Source organism: Mauremys mutica, chromosome 5 (genome assembly GCF_020497125.1).
Source record: "Mauremys mutica isolate MM-2020 ecotype Southern chromosome 5, ASM2049712v1, whole genome shotgun sequence".
Classification (NCBI taxonomy): domain Eukaryota; kingdom Metazoa; phylum Chordata; order Testudines; family Geoemydidae; genus Mauremys; species Mauremys mutica.
In genome coordinates, this window is record NC_059076.1 from 108,437,005 (window position 1) to 108,459,332 (window position 22,328).

General features: G+C 41.9%; 1 protein-coding gene across 13 annotated transcripts in view; it reads right to left on the reverse strand.

Annotated features, from left to right (window-relative positions):
- The window catches only part of RBPJ (recombination signal binding protein for immunoglobulin kappa J region), a 104,247-nt gene extending 83,999 nt beyond the window's left edge, over positions 1-20,248 (reverse strand). For 2 of the 13 annotated variants that reach the window (XM_045018947.1, XM_045018933.1), the window contains exons 1-2: positions 20,190-20,248; positions 12,959-13,042 (exon numbers count right to left, since the gene is read on the reverse strand). Coding sequence is in view for 2 of the 13 variants with exons in the window: in XM_045018931.1 (XP_044874866.1) it covers positions 17,693-17,725 (33 nt within the window). In the remaining 11 variants the exon portion in view is untranslated. Of the gene's footprint in view, positions 1-2,898; positions 2,941-12,958; positions 13,043-17,692; positions 17,760-20,189 lie in introns of those variants that run through there. The other 11 variants (XM_045018941.1, XM_045018937.1, XM_045018944.1 and 8 more) reach the window with 10 other exon arrangements.
- Positions 20,249-22,328: the final 2,080 nt, after the last annotated feature.

Here is a 22,328-nt window from a genome sequence, read left to right on the forward strand (position 1 = left end):
CCACCACCTCCCTAGGTAACCTATTCCAGTGCTTCACCACCTTCCTATTGAAATTGTTTTTCCTAATATCCAAGCTAGATCTCCCCCACTGCAACTTGAGACCATTGCTCCTTGTTCTGTCATCTGCCACCACTGAGAACAGCCTAGCTCCATCCTCTTTGGAACCCCCCACCTTCAGGTAGTTGAAGGCTGCTATTAAATCCCCCCTCACTCTTCTTTTCTGCAGACTAAATAATCCCAGTTCCCTCAGCTTCTCCTCAGAAGTCATGTGCCCCAGCCCCCTAATCATTTTTGTTGCCCTCCGCTGGACTCATTCCAATCTGTCCACATCCTTTCCGTAGTGGGGGTACCAAAACTTGACAATGCTCCAGGTGTGGCCCCACCTGTACCGAATAGTGGGGAATAATCACACTTCCCTTGATCTGCTGGCAGTTGTACTACTAATACAGCCCACTGTGCCATTGGCCTTCTTGGCAACAAGGGCACACTGACTCATATCCAGCTTCTCGTCCACTGTAATCCCAGGTCCTTTTCTGCAGAACTGCTGCTTAGCCAGTCAGTCCTCAGCCTGTAGCAGTGCATGGGATTCTTCCTTCTTAAGTGCAGAACTCTGCACTTGTCCTTGTTGAACCTCATCACATTTCTTTTGGCTCAATCCTCCAATTTGTCTAGGTCACTCTGGACCTTATCCCTACCCTCCAACATATCTACCTCTCCCCACATTTTAGAGTCATCTGCGAATTTGCTGAGGGTGCAATTAATCTCGTCATCCAGATCATTAATAAAGATGTTGAACAAAACCGGCCCCAGGACCGACCCTTGTGACACTCCGTTTGATACCAGCTGCCAACTAGACATCGATCACTACCCATTGAGCCTGACAATCTAGCCAGCTTTCTATCCACCTTATAGTCTAAAATAGTCTTGGCAGTAGGGATTAAGAGGAAGTGGGAAATCCTGCTTTGGGGCCCTGAAATTGGCATTTAGGAGCCTAAAAGGTCATTTGCATAACTAAATGTGCACTAGGACTTTCCAGTTCAGGGTCTGGAAGTCTATCAGATGTTGACTACATTTGAAAAGTAAACTACTGGTGCGCAAGTTCACTACTAGCTCTTCTTTCACCCCTTTAGATTCCTCTTGCTGCGTCTGTGGTATCAGTAACTCATCTAGTTTAACACTCAAATCCTCCATATTAATAAAAAAATGCAATATGAGAATGAGATTCTAAAGTTTACTTAATTCTTATCACTCTACTTTGGCAGGTCTGGCTCACATGCTTACAAAAGATTGAATTTTCTGTCATCTATATGATTTTTTGTCTGCTTCAGCTCACTCTACTGCTAATGCTAATATAACGCAATGGAGAACACCTTCCTAGACAAACTACACTAAATTTGTGCATTTTAAAAGACTGCTTTGTCACAGAGTTTGCTGTAGTTGTACAAACAACTAGTGTTAGTTATCATTACGAATACTCTTTTCCCACATGATTTCTCCCTCCTCATTAGTTTCAAAAGGATTTTGATTGGTTCCTTACAGGCACACTCCTCATCTTAAGCACAATGCATACTGCAAATCCTCTGTATTGTTTGTGGAACTGTAACTCACAATCCCCTTTTAAAAAGCTCTTCCTGAAAACATCTTTTTTTCCAAGACTGATGAATGATCTCAGTTCATGGTAGTTCCATTGCAGTAAGAATGGTTTCTGGATTTTTGCCCTAGTTTGTCTGTAAATGGTCACTTTGTGGGGCCTCTTCTTTTTTGTGTGTGTTTTGAATCAAACTGGAAAATCTAAAAATATTCTTGTGTACCATATGTCAAGACTTTAATATTTTCCAAAGAGGACATATTTTTATTTAAAATATTGGATCCCAGGAAGGTATATTGTTTCCAAGGATTAATCATTAATAATTTGAGAAAAGTGCTTCCTATCACTGATTCAGATGCATTTTTTTAAAAAACAGGATACATATTAAACTATTTTAAAAAAATTATAAGGATTCTGTAGTAGTGTAAAAGGTCACTCACCCTCACAATCTAGAATTAAAAATCAGGAACACAACTCATAAAATCAGAGATAAGGTAGGCTCTGGAAAGAAATAAACCTCAGGCAAATTTAAATTTTTGTATGGATTTTTTTACAGTATTGCTAGTACTGACCGTTTTTTGTTATTTCACAAAGTGATGAGTATTTCAATGGGAGTTGAGAGCACCCAGCACTTCATGAGACAGGGCCCTAACATCTGATCCTTAATGGAAGACAGTACCAGATTTGAGGAATAAGAATAACTTTAAATACAGTATAGGGCAGTAAGGATTTTGGATTTATTTGTTATACAAGTCAGTGCTTTAGCTAGTCTGTGCCAATCCAGTATACAATCTTGTATCTAACCCAGCCCCTATTGAACTCAATGGAAAGAGTTCTAAATCAGGTATTAGGGACTGCATTTTGGGAGTCCAACTTGAGACACAAAGGGGACTGATTTCAGAAAGTGCTGATCACCTGTCCTTTAAAATGTAGCCCCCTTTCAAGGTGTCAAGTTGGGCACCTGAAATCAGTAGGATTAAAATTTTCAAAAGTGACTAAATAAGGAACTACTGTTTTTAACCTCGTTTATAAACTCTTTGTGGCAACTACTGTCTACTACTACTACTGTTTGTATAGTGCCTAGTACAATGGGGTCCCATTCTTTACTGCTTTAATAAACATAAGAGTGGTGAATAATTGTATTTTTAAGCCCTAGCTGCTTTATAAAAGATACTGACCCTAACAAGCAACATATATGCCAGTACCTCACAGCCTATCTCTGTCTTAGTTCATTATAAGTAATACATTTCATCTCACAACATTTCAGTTTACATTTCTGGATGTAAATCACATAAACTACTAGGACTTACTATGATACAGCCTTTCTGGAATTTTATAAGCACAGGATGTGCAATATGGTTTAACCACTTTTCTAGGAAAGAAAATAAATACAGTTGGCCACAGAGTATATCTTACATCTAAGCTTGTGTGCATACGCCAACAAAAGTTATCACTTAAACTGCTAACTGAACAGCTAGATCTCAGAAGTGCCTTTGCTGTTTAAAATGGAAGTTCTTATTCCGCATAGCTGAAAGAAAAGGAGATATTACAATATCTCCTTTTAATCAATAAGAATAGTTATTACTAGCAATCTCAAAAAGGTATGTTTTTGAAATTAAACAGTTTACACTTGTGTGTTGTATTCTCAAGTAGGCCACTGGGACAAAAAAAAGAAAGAAACAACTATAATCTGTCTAAATCTTAATGCTAATAGGTTATATCTTACTATATATTATTTTACTATTATTATGGTAGCTCCCAAAAGCTAGAGTCAGGTTGGGGCTGCATTGTGCTACACACACACACACACACACGCTGATAGTCCCAGCCCAAAGAGCTTACAATCTAAAGACAAAATGCAACAAGTGAGTATAACAAACAATAGGAAGGAAGAGGGGGAGGGAGGATGAGGTTAACAGTATTAATATCATGTGGTTATGTAGGTTAACAGTGTGCACAGCCTGATGGCTCTGAATCACTTAATTTTTTTTAGCATCATTTTAAAAATTCCCTATCAAACCACAATCCCTCATACTGTATTACCATTTGTCCCCCACACCACCACCTAGCTACAAGTATTTAATTGCAGTGTAGACATACTCATTGAATTCCAGTACTGTAAAGGTGCAACTATGGGGGGCCCATTACCTCTCTCACACACCCAACAGTCAGAGTTCAGAACTGCTGACATTTTCAGGGCTCTTGAGATTGTAAAGGCCCTGCCCTGGTGTTAGTGGGAGTTTAGGGAGCTATTGGGGCTGTGTCTCCTAGAGTACTTGATTTGTGCAGTGGTAAATATGTAATACACACCAAACCTGTTCTAGTATTAAGAAAACAATAGATGTGATTACAAAATAATTTACTGAAAAGAGAAATAACAAATATCCTCTGGAATTTTATTCCATAGCATTTCCCTCAATCTTTCAAAATGTGCTAGAGAAAAGTGAGATGATATATTGTCTGTGTCCCTCCTTGCCATTCTTTATTCTACATATAGGATTGCTTCTGAGATGATGAGACTAGTTTCATAGGAGCAAATTAATTTTTGATTTAACCTAACTGAAATCAACGGAGTTACAACAGGAATTAAACTGGTCCATTTTTATTTTATTTTTAATGGAATTACATCTTTATGGATGCTTAATAATAAGCATATTAAAAATACATCTAGAAAAAAGACATTTGCTGTTTATCTATCATTAAAATTGCACCCTGGATTGAATCTGTAACAGCTACAATTTTGAACTGATGTGAAAACAGATGACAATTAAATCTATGTACCAATCTATCACCTATAAGATAAAAATAAAGTACACTTAAAACAGATGCCATCATGCAGGAAAAAGTAGTTAACCAGAGGTGCTGCCTCAGCTCTAAGCTTTTCATCATGTACAATAGTGACCTACCTGCATGCTGGACCAAATCTCACACCCAGGACTGTCCCTAAATAAGTGAGTTAAAATGCTTGCTATTGAAGACATCCTTTGAAATAATGCATGTTTATATATTTCAGCACATGAAGTCTGCAGGTCAACATGGAAAAGATCAAAATCATGATTTTCTAGGAAAAGCCCTGAAATAACCAAAACTCAAATTTGATTTTTACAGATGGAAAGGCAGACCACACCCTTGACTGTACATACTTTGGTCTCATACTTAGTGCATGAGGGAGTTTCAAACTGGCTATAAAAATATTACAACGAAGACCTCAGCAGACCTACCCCATAAAAAAGTTACTAGACACATACAATACCTTGATAAAACTACAGCTGAAACTCTTTGACATAATTCAACCCATTTTACTATATAGTAGCAAAGTCTGGGTCCCAACCATAACCAGATACTATGTAGAATGGGCTAAAATACCAACAGAAATCCTTAACCTGCAATTCTATAAACCAGTACCACTGTATGTGTGAAATGTCAACAGACCCCAGTCGTCAGCAGGCGGGATTGAAGTGGGGACCTTTGGAACTTAGTGAATGAGCTAAAAGCCAACTTGCTGTTAGCTAAGGCTGTAGAGTAGACTCATTTTATCTCTCTCTTGAAGTGGTCTCAGTGCTACACTATGGGACAGAACACCACACCCAGAAGGTGTGTGGGTTACATGTGCACACAGGAATTTTCCCAATAATGACTTCAGAACAGAACCAGGACATACACCCCTTTGCCGGGGGGCAGGATAAGGTGGAGGAATCACTTTAGTCCCACTTAAACCCTACTTTGACACACACATGTGATGTAGAGGCATTGTGCTGGTCCTCAGCACAGGGGCAAATTTAACATGATGTGTTCAGTGACATAAGAGAAACTGTCCTTGTTCCCAGTCTAGGAGGACAATTTTTGTTATTAGTTTGGTTCTATAGTTAGAACAAAAATAAATGGGAAAGTTATACATGCCGAATGAAGGGTTTTGTTTGTTTGTTTTTTGTTTTTTAAAATCAGAAGGGAATAAATTGAAGACATTGTTGAGGAAACTTCATCCTGAAGAAAATTAGTGTGTGATACTGCCAAGTCAATGTCATTTTGGATTATTTGTAGCGGAAGGGATAGTTGTACGAATTTGACCTTTCTAGGGCCTATCTAACTTTTATGCCATAACTTTTTCATTTTGAACCTCTATTTTTCTGTATCGCTTTTGCTTACATCCCATCCTGACAAAATGTGTATCAATGATAATCCACTGAACTCTGAAATAGCTATTAGTGGAAGTAAATTCCAAAGCACATAGGAATATCTTACTGCTTTTATGCAATGTCTCTGACATTCATGATTAAAATAACCCTTCGGGGAGTGACTGAAATATGATTTGGTAACTGTCTAGCCCAGGGATCGGCAACCTTTCAGAAGTGCTGTGCCAAGTCTTCATTTATTCACTCTAATTTAAAGTTTCGCGTGCCAGTAATACATTTTAACGTTTTTAGAAGGTCTCTTTCTATACGTCTGTAATATATAACTAAATGATTGTTGTATGTAAAGTAAATAAGGTTTTTAAAATGTACAAGAAGCTTCATTTAAAATTATATGAAAATGCAGAGCACCCCGAACTGGTGGCCAGGACCCGGGCAGTGTGAGTGCCACTGAAAATCAGCTCGCATGCCGCCTTCGGCACACGTGCCATAGGTTGCCTACTCCTGGTCTAGCCCATTAGTGCTTGGATAAAATGGTGATGGGCATTTTATAAATGAATGGTCGAACAGATAAGTCATGGCTGAGGTACTGACTTTATATTTATTGCTGAAGTGAGTGGAAACGTCATTAATTTTGATTAGTTTTAAATGAAATTCTAGTGAATCTTTATCTCAATATTTGTTTCAGAATTAACCTAACATTATTTGCTCTTTACACTTAACTCTGTCTTTTCAGTTTTTAAATGGCCTAGCCAGCTACAGCCCTTTCTACAGCACCTTGGAGACTGCCACCCATATTACTCATAGCTTAATTGTCAGTTTGCTTTTCTGCTCATTTCTGGCCCTGATCCTGCTAGCAGTTAAGTCACATGCATCATTTTACTCATGTGAGTAGACCCATTGAAACTAATGGGACTAATGTCAGGAGTAAAGATACTTATGTGGTTAAGTGTCTGCAGGTTTGAGCCTGGCATCACTGGCGACCTTTATTTAGTCAAGATTGTGAAACCTTTCCTGGAAGGAGTTCAGACTGAGCAGAATCATTTTCTTTGCCGCTCACATGTAGATACATTCACACAATTTCTCTTGGGCCTAATCCTGATTGATGGTGAGCACTTTCAGTTCCAATGGGAGTTACAGGTATTCAGCATCTTTAAGGATAAGGTCTATATATAAAATGGCATTATCACTTGAATTTAACTGTAGTCTGCTTTTCAGCTGTGCTACCTTCTTCCCCTGTTTATGAGTATGGAACAGGTTTCTTATTTTTAATTTTGTCATCCATAGGGTCCAGTTCATCAGTATTGCCTGAGCTGAGGCTGGCTCCAGCATCAGGGGGTGGAAAGGTCACTTTACATCACCTTTGCATCTCCCAAATTCTGGGACTAGACAATATTTGTATAGACCCCTAGCAAAATTAGAGCAGCTTGAGGATCTGCTTTACCTCTGACTGGCTGTCAAGGGCCCCAGGGAGACATTGTGGCAGCCAGGAATATTTAGAGTGCAGCTGCACTTCAGCCATAACCCCTTTCTCTGAAATACCTGCTTACATTGGGGAGTAGCAGGGAGTGGTTACTCTGTATGCAATGCCGCCGAGAGCAGGTTCGGGCCCCGGTGAAAAATTTTTTTCCGGGGCGGACTGGCTAAACAGGGCCAATGAAGCCGGGCCCCAGGCCCCTGTCTGGACCGCCCGGCCCTGGTAATTTGTAGCGGCTTCTCCCCCCTCTTGTCGGCCCTGGATCCAGGTAGTCATAGAATTATAGAAATTAGGGATGGAAGGGACCTTGAGAAGTCATCGAGTCCAGACCCCTACACTGAGGCAGGAGTCCTCCCACACCGGAGGAATTCCCTGGTGTCCAGTTACACCAGAACTATTACCCCTTTACACCGTTGTGTAAACATAAATGGGACCCTGTCTATCAAGCCTTGAATGAGCTACAAACATTTCGGGGGTGGGAGGGTGGAATGGGAAAAGAGAAGAAGGGAGGTTGTTTGCATGCCTACAAGATGCCCCGCACACTATGAATGACACTAGTTTATATAAAATGCAGCTCCTCAGTTATAAAAACAGACACCACTGCTTTGCTGTCATTTGGAAGAAATAAATCCTCTGTGGCCCTGGAAAGAAACTTCAGTTTGTAGACTTTCATCAGTTCTATGTATCATTTTCAAAATAGTCCTTCATTTTGACCCATTGACAAAAACAACAATAAATGGAGATGAAAAATTAATGAAATCATAGTGTCTCTTGTTTGCATGCTGGAAAAATCAAATGGTATAATTAATCCTGATCCACTTCTCTGTTCTTTTAAGGATATATATCAAAGTTAGAGTATTTCCTATGGAGGATTTTTATATTTATTACCCATTTTACTTCTTTTTCCAGGAAAATTTCAATTGAATTGGGCAGCTAGAGGTCTGAATTATCCTCCAGCCCACATCATTTTTATTAATGGTGGAAAGAGCCATGCTATGTACATGCAGTGTTCATTTTGATGAAGTCTCATCACCCTAGGACCTATGATTAATGACAGAGGAGGAGCACTGAAGTGACAGTTAGGGTTTTGCCAGCTTGTACTGTATATACAGCTGTTGCTGCATAGGGGAGGGAAATGTAAGGCCTGGCTGTCTGCTCAAAACAAAAAGAAATGGCACATGCTATTAGTTCCAGATCATTGGAGTCCCTGCACCACCATCTGCTTGGGGTCAGAGCAGTTGTCCGGGTCGGCGTCAGTCATGCACAAACTAAATGCTTACCACTGAGCTGCACCCGGCAGTACATATTTACAAGAACAATAAAGCAAACCTGCTCCCTAGACACAGGCAACACAATACTGTGTCACATTCCAAACAAAGGAACACAACAAAAGTTGATATGCATCACAAAAGACGTACTGGGGATCTCATCTTTGTAATTTCAGGATGCTAACACAAATGGGGGTGGAGTGAAACTGTCACCAGTCAGCTGAAAAAATAGTGATCGTAGCAGTGTATTTGTGTCAGACATAGTAAAGGATTCAGAGACATGAGAAATTGAAAAAGATGCCTCGGGCAGCAAGCTCTCCATAATTTAAAAAAAAGAACTAGACCTTTTCATGCATTTCTGTATCTTTCTGTGCATCGATCTGCATGTATGTCTGTATAGTTCAATCTGTGACTCTTTCTTTAAGTACACAAAGAGTCTCTAACTCGATGGATTTTTGCTTATTTCACACTTCAACAAGCTCCAGTAACCAATGGAGTAACAGAATTTTTGTGTGGCAATGCATGGTATCGAGAGGCTCCTTTAAGCTTCCCAATTTACAATCTGCTTTGCACAGAGTGAACTCGGAGTTTAGCTCTCACTAGCAATTTCCTTTCGCCTACCTTTCCAAGCTGAGTTTAGTTAGGTTTCCATCAGGGAGTGAAATAAATGTCTCATAAAGCAGAGATGGCTGAGGGGGCAAAGAAAGAACTTCTCTTGTGTTAGAGTGATGCGCCTCAGTCTGGCCAGGTCTCTCTGCTTTTCATGTCAGGCTTTTCCACCAGGGCACTTCTGAGGAATTTAAGAGTCTAAGGCTATGGCTACGCGACAGTTTAAGTTGACATAAGTTAGCCACTCCCCTGAGACACATAACTTATGCCAACTTAAGCACCAACATAGTAGGACAGCTTCACCCGCCAACATAGCTACTGCTGCTAATGGGCGCTGGAGTAATTAATCTGATGAGAGAGGTCTCCCCCTGTGGGTTAGAACAGCTACATTAGAGCACTTACAGCAGTGCACCTGCATCCAAGCAGCTGTGCCGCTGTAAACTCTCTAATGTAGCCATGGCCTTCTTCAGCCCCAAAGGCAGCCAGGGAGAAACTGACTTTCACCTAAAAAAACCTTTTTGGTGCAGGAGTGGCAACATGGCTCACGAGATAGCATAGTGGTGATTGTTGCAAAACATACACGCAGGGCTTTCCATTGCCTCTGTACAAAAACTATGACACCCACCTATCCATCCCTTGAGAATATACAGGCTTGCCTGTGGGAATGGTTGTAGTCTGTCTTGTGTTGCTACACAGTGTTTTTCACATTCCACCTTGACAGTTCATCTAAGCTGCATGGTCTTGTTAGCAAATCGTTAGCCCGGACCCATGCAGGCCAGATACTGATGGAGTCCTCCTTAACTGCACTAGTATGTCCTTACTAACACCTGCCTGAGCCTTGGCAGTGGTAAGTCCGCATATATCCTGTTACACCTATGCAACCGCTATAAGGCTGGTGCCTGCTGCTTCCACTGTGCACTGTTTTTGCCTGGTACATAATATGTAGCAGTAGACCTTCAAGCTGGCTGCACCTACTTTCCTGCCAAACTCCACCCACTTGGCCTGGCATGCAGTAGTGCACACCAGATTGTGCAGGAGCTCTGAAGCTGGTTCTGCAGCCTTTTGCTGAACATGGAGAAGCACTTACTCGACTCTGCAAAAATTTCACCAGAAGCAGTGCATGTTGGCACTAGCTCAGGAGATGCACCGATGAAGCACCTGCATATCTCAGACCTGAATTGGGCTCCACAAAGTTCATGTTCTAGTCATATAGCCGTTATGTGAGTAGCCAGAGCTAAAGACAGGATATGTTTTTAAAAATATATCAATGTTATAAGGACTGATTTTAAAAAGAAAAGCTACATGGAGTCAGAACAGAAGTTAATTTATAGATTGTATATGATAGTGCTGAACATTTAAAGTGTAAATAATTTGAGTGCCCCTTAAATTAAAACAAACAAAAGAAAGCTGACAGACTGGATGTTTCAGGGGACTACTAATGGGACAAAGGGAGGAAGAGCCTTTCACCTGTAGGTCAGTGATCTAAATATGGTTGAAGTGTGAGAGACTGAGTCATGACCATCTGATAACTGTCCAGTAGCCTATGAGACATTATTTGTTGTTCTCTCAGTCTAGTTCCTAGAAGACAGGTGTCCACGTCATGGAAATCATCCCATTTGGCACTCACTTGCACTCTTATTGGCAGCCTCAGCAGAGAGGCCAAGGACTGAATGAGTGTGGAGAACAGATCACATTCTCACCCCCGTAAGTGGTGCCTCCTGAACAGAGTTCAGGCACGTTTGTCAGACAGACAATGTGGTGGGAAATAAGGACTACTGTTACCTGTTCTTCAGATAAATGTAGGACTTAACAATCCAGGAATATTTCATGAGTGCTAAATTAATTAAAAAAACAAGCTAACGCAAGAATGCATTCTGGCTTCATAAAATAATTTTACATATAAAAATTCAAATGTCTCCAAACAATAAACAAAATATGTGTGCATGCTCATGCACAGATGTGTGTGGGGATGTTTGTGTGCACTCCTGCTAAACTGTGCTATTTTTCCTTTAATTAGGTTTTCAGTGAAGTTCTCGTCCATCTTTGTCTGCTCTTAAAACTAATCTAAATAAAAATCACTTACAAAGTTTCATGTTGCGGATGACCCATATGATAGGGCTCCATTTTATAAATCTAGGGATATATTTTCAGAAGAGCTCCACATAGGCACCTAAATGAAGTGGCCAGATTTTCAAAAGAGCTCAGTTCCCAGCAGTCCCATTGAAAACAATTCATGTAGGCACCTAAATGGGAGCTGAGCCATTTATAAAAAAATCTAGCATAAAGTGTGCATGTTGGGCATTTTTGAATATCTGGCCCGGAATTTGTATTGCCTCATTGTTTTGCCAGCATCAGCCTTGATCGCACATTCTTTCCCCAACCACCTTTTGCCGCTCTTATGCCAATACTTCTGCACTCTCCCTGAACTAATTCAAAATGTCACTACCCTGTCCTTCAAATCTCTTGTCAAGACCCACTTCTACCACAATCCCTACAGAAGAATGCCATCAGGTAATGGCTTGGTGAATGGCCAATAGGGAATACTGAAAGAACAAAACAAACGAAAAATCATATGGATATCTTGTAATTTTAAAAACAGACAATTCTGAATGATTCAAAACCAGCTAAGAGCATATAGTAACCACATGCTACTATCGCTTGTTCTTTTCAACTGAGTATTACACCCACTTGTTGCATCGTGTCTTAATTAAATGGAAAGCTTTTCAGGACAGGTACCACCTCTTGCTTTGTATGTCTGCACAACACTTGGCCCAAAGAGTCCCCCATCATGACTGGGGTTTCAGGATACTAAAAATAAATAAATAAAACACTGGGAGGAAAAAAAGTTGTAGAGTATTAAATATACTAAACAGCCATTCCCCAGTCAACACCTTGAAATAGCTTTATTCTCTTATTTTCCATAAGTTTTATCCTTCAATGTTTGTAGAATCCTTTTCCGGGGGTGGGGGGAATCTAGCTGTTTTGTTTTGATCAGTTTTGTAACATTTGCTTTTTCCCTTTGTGTAAAAATGGAAAAGACATCAATACTAGTTTATTTACTTCCTTATTCATGCACCACATTAACTGTTATTAGTATGAACACAGACAGCTATGGAATAGGGTTTGCTCATCATCTGTTTAAATTTTGTTGCAGGAGCACAAGAAAAGAAAATACAGTTTTTAAAGTCCTACAAAAACAGTGGCTATTCTGGAGCAGCAGTGATGGAAGGGGTGACAATCTAGTGAGAGGGAAGAGATGTTATAGGAGAGAAATGGAGAGACAGGAAAGAAAAGGAGGTGGAAGGTAGAGTGAGAGACTGTCACTGCAATAAACAGTATGGGGGTTGGCTGAGGAGACAGCATTAAATTGCTTCCAGTCTCTGCTCTGAAAACAGGCCAGAATTTGCTCCCCCCCCCCCCCCCCGCCCATGTGCCAGTCTTTTCTGTAGCAGAGAGAGAAACTAACAGACACTATCTCCAGAGCAGCTGAAAACTGACAAAAAAGCTGGTCTCTTATTGCCAGGCAAGCAGCAGTTCACTGTCTTGTTAGTTTCAAGCCATGACAGAAGCACCATTGACAAAGTGTGTGCTGCATTTGAGGGAGCAGAATGTGACAATGAAAGAGACCTCAGAGAGGCAGAGAAAAGAATAGAGGGGGAAGAAGAAATGAGAGTGTGGGAGCAAACAAAGTAAAAGAGCACAGTCAGAAGAAAAAGAATTGCCCTAAACTTAATAAAATTAAATAATCATAATAAGGAAGTTCACCTTTAATGCAATGCTTTACAGATGGCCATCCTCACTGTACCTCTGCAACATAGGTGAATATGTATTATAATCACCATTTTACACATGGGGAAAAGGAACACAAAGCAATTAAGTGACTTACCCTAGGCCACACAGTGAGTCAGTGACAGAGCTAGCAATAGAATGTAGAAATTCCCAGCTTCTAGCCGCATGCTGCGCACATTGTCTAGTTCCAGAGAGAAGCAGAAATAATTGAAGAAATCTAAGAAACACAAAGACCAATATATGCCCCTCCTGCATAGAAAAGTGCAGAGAGGAACAAACTAACAGAAAACAAGGCCATGGAATTGTCTCATTCTCACCTTCCCTCCCCAGTCATAGGAAGAGGGACCAGGATGTCAACAGGGTGAGCAAAAGCAGCAGAGGCCAGGGAATTACAGATAGACCAAGCCCCAGTATTGCAAAGCCATCCAGAGGGACTCCATCTCCTCTACCAACTACAGCAGCATGGCTAGATAAGTAGCTATATTGCCACTGGTGTCTGGCTGCTCTGTGAGCCTTCTAAGATGGGATCAGAGCACACAGAGGAGTTAATACTGCTTGATAAAGTTTTGTATTTCTACAGTTTTTACAGGGTCCTTCAGCACTTCTTGGAGGGGTCAAGGGATGCTTACAACAAAAATCAGAAACAGATAGAAGTAGAAATGCACCCATTTACTTCAATGGGAGCTGCGCATGTCTATCCAGGTCTGAATTGGCTGAATACATAGAAGCAAACTTTCCACCTCCCAACACTCCCCATGGACTGATGCTGTGAAATGCCAGAGCACACGGTTGAGATTTTTAAAATATAATCATAACAATTGGCATGCCAAGTTTTCTACAAGTTTCAGCTGTTTAGTTGGATTATTTTTCCACATATGATAAAAGCCAAATTCTCCTCTGAGTTACACTAGAAAAGCGCCTTTAAAATCAATGGGGCTGCACAGGTGCCGTTAAGAGGAGAACTTGGCTATGAAGACACAAAGGAGTCTGCTTCTGTGACACAGAAGCCCATTGGTTAGTCACAACTCTGTGTCAGCAACTCTTGTCAGGCCTGACACACTCACTACACCTAACACACTGTTGTCATTATCTGTATCTAAAATGTGGCATGTAATATATCATTTGAAAACTGATGACATGCTGGTGATTAATATCATTGTGAAATGTCTGTATTAATATTATAGGAGGAATTGTGGATATTCACTGATATTATGCTTTAAAGTTTGTGACCAAACAAAGGGTGAAACAGGTTCCCTCCCAGACAGCAGTGAATGCAGCTGTCTGCCTGTCTCCAATGTAAGTTAAGCAAGGTGTGACCCAAAGACAAAGAAAAGCACATTTACATGTGAGGTAAATAAAGCCATCAGAAGAGCAAGGGGGGAAGATGACCACCTAATCTCAATGTGAGATGGAGTGTGCAACCCCAGGAGGCCTTGCTGTCTCTTGAAGCATGGGAGGGGTCGGGGTGCAGGCTCCGGGTGGTGCTTACCTCAAGCAGCTCCTGGAAACAGCGGTATGTCCGTCTCCCCCGGCTCCTACGTGGAAGCGCGGCCAGGCGGCTCTGTGAGCTGCCCCGTCTGCAGGTGCCACCCCTGCATCCCCCACTGGCTGTGGTTCCTGGCCAATGTGAGTTGCGGGGGCAGCGCTTGGGGCGGGGCAGTGTGTGGAGCCTCCTGTCTGCTCCTACACATTGGAGCCGGAGGGGGAACATGCCACTGCTTCTGGGGCACACACAGAGCGGGGCAAGCCCCTGACCCTGCTCCCCAGCTGGAGCAGGACAAGCCCCAGACCCCGCTCCCCCACTAGAGTTCGAGGGCCAGATAAAATGTCTGAAGGGCCGGATGTGGCCCCTGGGCCGTACTTTGCCCACCCCTGAGCTAGACCATCTACACTGAATTATCACAGTCATGGAGATCCTAAATATGTACTTCAGTGGGCAGTTTAAAAAAGTAACTTGTATTTTATAAAGTGGTAGCTAGTGGGATCCTTATATAATTAAATATAAAAAGCTATTTTCCTATCAAGCTGTTTGCTGAGGAAACTGCAGAGTTGATTGAGGAAGTTTTACCCAAATTAAAAAAAAAAAAGGTTTGCCAATCAGAAAATGTGAATTAACTGTCTTTCATCAGAGAATGAGATTTCAAAGAGAGAGAGGGAGAGGAGAAAAACAATTTGCATGTATTCAACCTTCAGTATTCAAGTAAAGGAATGTTAAATTCAGTAAATACCACACACTTGCCCCTCTCAGTCTGATGTTTCCTTTATTTCTTCAGGGAAATAGAGAATTTGATTTGGTCAGTTTTAGAAGCAAAAGATTATGGGGAGAATCCACAGCTACCTTATTGACTTCAATGGAGCTATGACAATTTGCATCAGCTGAAAATCTGCACCTATTATTATATGAAGGGCAATCTTCAGAAAAAATCTGCACAAGTACATCTAATAATGATAATACTTGGGTTTTATAAGAGGTTGACATTTAAAAATTCACCTGCATGAAGAGTTCTCTTTGTTGCTTGGATCAAGGTTTCTGTTTCACATCTTAGATTTTATCACAGGCTTCTGGTTTTATTTATGGTTTTAAGTAATGAAAACACCATGTAAACACATTTTAGAAGCTGAACAAAACAGGGTGTTTCCTGTAGTACACCAGCTCAGCCTGGTGTTTGATTCTGAAAAGCAAGTTGAGGTATTCTAAAGCTCGTGAAGAGTGTAAGTTAAACAGTGTAAAATGTGTCATGTGTCAACAAAACGGTTCAGAAAAATATTAATTAGCCAAAGCCATCATTCAAAATTTGAATCGACCCAAATCAGAATTTGAAGTCAAGGGAAAAAAAAAGTGTGGTTAACTCTTCATTTGTTTTTACTCATCTCTACCAGTGGCAATTTCAGGTACTATTAGAAATGCAGGTACCATATGCTTGGGAAAGAGTGTGCACTAATAAATTATTGTTTAACATGTTTATTATGGTAGTGCCTAAGGCCCAACGAAAAGCAGGGCCCCATTGTACTAGGCACTGTACAAACACACAATAGCAGACAGTCACTGCCCCGAAGAGCTTACAGTGTAACTAGGACAGGCACAAGGTGGGGTGGAAGGGTAGAACACAGAAGCAGAGCAATCAGTAGTATGGAAGCAAACATCATGTTAGATCTACAATTTTTTTAAATGTATTTGCGTATTGGGAGGGTGGGTTTAGTGAGCAGAGGATTAATTAAAATCGAAAGAAAAGGGTAAAGCAGGAGGCAAGGAGGGCAGGGCTGGGGAGAAGAGGGGCTGATAGGAAGTGAAACTGAGGTGACAGTCTGTGAGAGCACAGCACAGGGCAGAGAAAGTACAGTCATTGACCATGGATCTAGAAATCAGGAACACCTGAGTGCCACTTCCGACTTTGCCAATGGCTTGCTGTGTGGCCTTGGACAAGTTGCTTCAATTTTCTATGTCTTGGTCCCCCCAGTCTGAGAAACAGGGATATTAATGCTTCCAGGAAGGGAGAGAATACTTAACAATTTAACTCATTTTGCCTCTTTCTGTCCATGTATTTGAATAAATTGTGATTTTCTTTAATTAATTTATTGCAAATTTGTCCTGAATTTCATCTTCCTGATGGCTTACTCTTTGAATTGAGTAGCTTTATTGTGATTGGTCACACAAGTCAGGAAGTGCCATTTCAGCTCCCTGACTGGATGACCATAACTCAAGCAGTTTTCTAGTGCAATTGCTCATAGAAAGAAGTTTAAAATTCAGTTTCAGTGAATACTTGAGGGTGTGGCCATCACATTTGCTTTCCACAAGTATTTGTGGTTTTAAAGCTTGAGCGCCCACATGTTTGCACACAGCAAATGCAAAAAGGGTGCAAAAACTCAGCCAAAGTGAATTTGTTTAAAAATTCGAACAAGTTTACAAAAAGTAGTTTTGCAGTATTTGCTCAGCTCTTACAGCTACTCATATTTAACGTTCTCACAAAGATGTTGTAAGGATTCATTAATGAGTTTGATACTGCTCTGTCTGTACTCATGGGCCTCTCACACCGATCCACCACCCTAAAGATCGTAATCATTTTTCTCCCTAGCACCCCTTTTACAGCTGTCCACCCTCAGAACTCCACAAACTCACAGTCCATGTAGGGGCAGTCCTGCCTTATGTGTCCTTTGCCAGGGAGCAGACTACCACTTGGGCAGCTGGGGCACCCTCGTTTGCCCCCTGCATCTCCTTCCTGGGCTTTGCTGTCTGGGGTCCTCTCTCCCCTACTCTTAGTCATCAGGGGACAGAGCTCTTTTCGTGGAAAGTCCGCCTCCACGTACTCCATTAATTTCATGGCCGCAGCAAATGATTCTGGCTGCTGCCTCCAAACCCAGATCCTTGTAGTTCTGGGAATACTCTGTATAAACTGCTCCAGAATAACAGAGTCCGGTAGGGCTTCAATGTCCTCTCTATTTGGCTGCAACCATCGAGTTGCCCAGTCCAACAATTTTTGCACCGAGGCCCTGGGGCATATCCCGTTATCCCATCTGGCCGCCCTGATCTTTTGGCGGTATTTCTCAGCTGACAGGCTGACCTTGTCCAAAATAGCAGCTTTTAGTGTATGATAGTCTTTTGCCTGATGTTCAGTCAGGGCCATATAGGCTGCCTGAGCCTCACTGGCCAGATGAGGAGCCAGCTGAAGTGCCCATGCACCCTTGTGCCATCCGGTGCTAGTAACCACTGCTCAAAAGTTAATAAAAAGGCATCAGGGTCATTGTACATAGTTTTACATAGTGCCAGGCCCATTGTTCGATTCCCAGTCCCCTCACTGGCATTCACCAGCCTCTGCAGGAGCTATTGCTGTACCTGAGCCTGCCCTTCGATGAATCCCTGCAGCATTCATTGTTGCTCTGCCTGCCAATTCAGGAGTACTTGCTGTTGTGTATTTGGTTGTCATGGGTTTTGTTACTATGGCAACTGAGTTAGACTATTAAGGGATAGCTCAGCCAGTTTCAACCGGCTGAGTGAGCTCTCTGTGTCTGTAAATAAAATGGAGGTTTTGGTTAGCTGTCTGCTCTCTGGCCTCAAGTGATTGCTTCCTACACCGGCTGCCCCAAGGATATAACACTGGCGACAGTATCGATAAAGCCCCTTATGAGTCACAATAGTCAACAGCTCTTGGGACTTTTCATCGACGTGCATCTGTAAATATGCTTGACTCAGATCAATCTTACTGAACTTTTGTCCCCCAGCCAGGCCTGCGAAGAGGTCATCGATGCGGGGAAGCGGGTATTGCTCTGCACACAACACTGGGTTGACAGTGACTTTAAAATCACCGCAAATCTGGAGAGAGCCATCTTTCTTCACTATTGGAACGATAGGAGTGGCCCATGAGCTATGGGTAACTGGTATTAGGACTCCATTGGTGACCAGGCGCTCCAGGTCTGCTTCAACTTTTGGCCTGATGGCATATGGCACAGTTCGGGCTTTCAGATATTTTGGTGGACTGCCAGGTTTAATGTTCAATGTCACAGTGATTCCCTTCATACTTCCCAAATCATCTCCAAAAACAGCAGCATGTTTCTTTAGTATAGGGGTTAGACTGGTTTCTTCTTTAGTCATCCGGTGCACTTCTGCCCAGTTCAGCTGAATCTTCCCAAGCCAAGACCTACCCATTAAGGCTGGGTAGTTACCTCTCACCACAAACAGTGGCAATTTAGCCGCCCGTCCATTGAGCTCCACCTTAACATCAATAGTGCCCAACATAGGCACAGCTTCACCTGTATACGTCTTCAGAACAGTTTTTGTTGCCTTAAGCGGAAGATGCTGTAGCTTTTCCTTATACACAGTCTCAGGAATCAGCGAGACAGCTGCACCGGTGTCTAGTTCCATGCGTATAGGTTTGCCCTCCAATAAGGGGGTTACCCAGTATTCATGTGAGCCCGCTGCCAAAGACAAAACATGCAGTGGCACTTCCTCTTGTGAGGCGGTGTCACCTTGATCATCCTGGGTCTGCTCTAGGGTATGCAAGGTTCCTCTTTTTGTCGGCCAGACCACCGGCCTCTTTTTCTTTTGTTTACAGGCACACTCAATGTGTCCCTTTTTGCCACAGTGTCGACACACCAGGTCCTTACACCAGCATTCCGATGCCTGGTGTCCTGGCTTACCACAGCGGTAACATTCTTGACTCTGCACAGTTTTGTGGGTCGGTTCTTGTGACACTTTTTGCACCCTAGGGGGTGCACCGATGTATTGTGCCTCCCTTGTAGCCAGTTCCATGGAGACAGCAATATCAACAGCCTTCTGTAATGTAAGCTGAGCCTCTGTCAGTAGGCGCTTCCGTATAGCTTCACTGCAGAGGCCACACACTAACCTGTCACGCAGGGCATCATTTAACATCTCTTTAAATTCACAGTGTTCTGCTAGCTTTTTTAAAATGGCTACAAATTGTACAACTGTTTCATCTTCCTTTTGGTCTCTTTTGTGGAACCTATATCTTTCAGCAATTACCAGTGGTTTTGGGGAGAAATGAGACCCCAGGATTTCCACAATGTCACTGTAAGATTTAGTCTCAGGCTTAACAGGGTGTAGTAAGCTGCGTAGCAGAGAGTAGGTTTTAGCCCCTACAACAGTTAAGAATATTGGCACCTTCTTCACTTCTGTAATGTCATTTGCAATACCAAAAAGCTCAAAACGCTCAGTATACACATGCCACTGCTCTGTATTCTCATCAAAAGGCTCCAGGGGCCTGGTCAGAGGAGCCATGATTTTTAGTTTCACTTTCACAGTCAGTGCAAACAAGCAGCTTTTTTTCTTTGTTTGGTCTTTACCTTGACTTCTACTTCCTTCTGTTACTGGAGCAGCACCAGGATCCCACCCTCGTCGCCAGTGTTATATCCTTGGGGCAGCTAGTGTAGGAAGCAATCACTTGAGGCCAGAGAGCAGACAGCTAACCAAAACCTCCATTTTATTTACAGACACAGAGAGCTCACTCAGCCGGTTGAAACCGGCTGAGCTATCCCTTAATAGTCTAACTCAGTTGCCATAGTAACAAAACCCATGACAACCAAATACACAACACTTGCCTCTCTGCCTGCTGGGTCTGCTGAATCTCCTTTTGTTGCTCCACTAACCAGCCCAGATATCCTGCCTTCATGCAGGTCCCCCCTCATGTATCCTCTTCTGCTAAGGGACTTACTGATCCCGGACAAGCCCCCACATATCACAGGGTGCCTCCGTCGCTACTCAGTGACCTCACTGCCTGGACAGTTCAAATGGTTTCACAGTCACAAATACAAACTGGACTGTTTATCCTTCACTAAGATGTGCATTTATTTCCCTCTTACATAACACACAGACTTACAGCAAGGATTGGCTTCCCTGCAGTCCTCACTCCCCAGCTCACCCTGTGATCACCTCTTGAGCTGCCCCCTTACTTCCTGTTTCTTCCCCTTATATTCTCCCCAACAACCTGTCACCCAGGTGCTCACAATCCCAGACCCCCCAACAGACAGCATATAATTGCCCTTGACTGCCTGCAGCAATGTCAGTGATCAGGGTGCTGGTGATAGCACCCAGTCACATGCTCCCATTGAAGTTACCGAGAGCTTGGCCATGTACCCCCCTGTGAGCAGGATTGGAACCAATGTGCTTTTTTGACCTATTATTATTACCTAGATATCAGGAGAAAGGAATATTTCTTTCCCTGACAAAACCTGTTCTTCTGATATTCCCAGCCCAATTTCTAGTCCAAAAACATCGAGAAAAGTTCATGTAAGACCTCCATACCCACTGACATGCACCCAGAATCAAAACACCAGATATAGCCTCAAGCCACACTTTGGATCTGGATTTCAGATGGTTCACAGTTCAGATCTGCTGTTTCACTTCAACCCAATAAAAGACAAGAGGGCTATTAGCAAAATTCAGATCCAGATCTGGAGTACCTGCAATCTGGGTGAGTGTTTGGATCCATAGTTTGATCTGTGTTTCTCTCTAGTCAACAAAACACAAAAGGGTAAAATGTCTCTAAATTGCAATAATCACATCACAATTGCAAGACCTAAAATAGCTGTATGTTACATGTAGGCCGCAGTTTATTAAAGTTAGATTTGTAAAGTGGGCGTACAATGAATGGGTGATCCAATAAGTCATTAAAATCAATGCTTTTAAATCACAAACATTGCGTGCTTCATTTACAGATAGGTGTGTGTGTGAGAGTGTTTGTAGGGAGAGAAAGGGCTGCATTTTAGTTTAGCACAGACTAATTACAAAACAGGCCCCATACAGCTTATGCCAAAAGAAAAAGTTCAAGGCATGAAAAATCCAGAAAGAATTACATCATTTCCTTGTATCTTCCCTAAGGGCAAGGGATTGGAGAGTATGAGTCAGTTTGCAGAAATTAAATGAAAACAGGCTAACTTTACTGACTTTTCGCTACTCTTACCTTATGGAGTAAAGCAGACTGTTTGAAGGCTTTTACCGAAACATCTTATAGCATGCTAGATTTAAAAATAAGTGAAAAGTACACATGTTAAAAGCATGGTTTGGTGATGAGGATTATGTAAAGAAACAGCAAATGGGAAAACCTCATCAGTACATGGGGCAGCATGACCTGTGGAATGTGCATGGACTCAAGAGCCAGGAGGTCTTGAATATTGTCCATGGCTCCACCACTGATATGCCATGTGGCTTTGGATGAAATATTTTTGCAAACTGCCTAGAACGGTGGCTCTCAACCTTTCCAGACTACTGTAACCCTTCCAAGAGTCTGATTTGTCTTGTGTATCCCCAAGTTTCACCTCACTTAAAAATTTACAAAATCAGACATAAAAATACACAAGTGTCACAGCACACTATTACTGAAAAATCACTTACTTTCTTATTTTTACCATATAATTATAAAATAAATCAATTGGAATATAAACATTGTATTTACATTTCAATGTATACTATACAGAGCAATATAAACAAATCATTTTCTTTGAAATTTCAGTTTGTAATGACTTCGCTAGTGTTTTTTATGGAGCCTTTGTAAAGCTAGGCAAATATCTAGATGAGTTGACGTACTCCCTGGAAGACCTCTGAGTACCCCCAGGGGTATATGTACCCCTGGTTGAGACCCACTGGCCTAGAAGATATGGACACAACACCCATATCCCTTAGGTGGTTTTAAAAACCTCAGTCAATCTTTCTGTATCCCATCTTTCCCATCTGTTATATGGAGAGGGAGCGGGAATAATATGTAAGAATTAATGAATGGCTGAACAGTGCTTTGTAGATACAGAGGTGATAAGCAATATTGCCTATCTGTCGTGCCAGTTGCACAGCATTCTGCCATTTGTCCATTCCACCTTCCAAACAACTTGCAAGGTAAACAAATGTTGTTTAAACCCCGACAGATTTCTCAGTATGGACTTCTTTCTGTTTAATTTACTCATTCAATAACATTCTCTGGATAAAGATTAACTTCTACCAAATGAGAATGGTAGCATTAACTTCC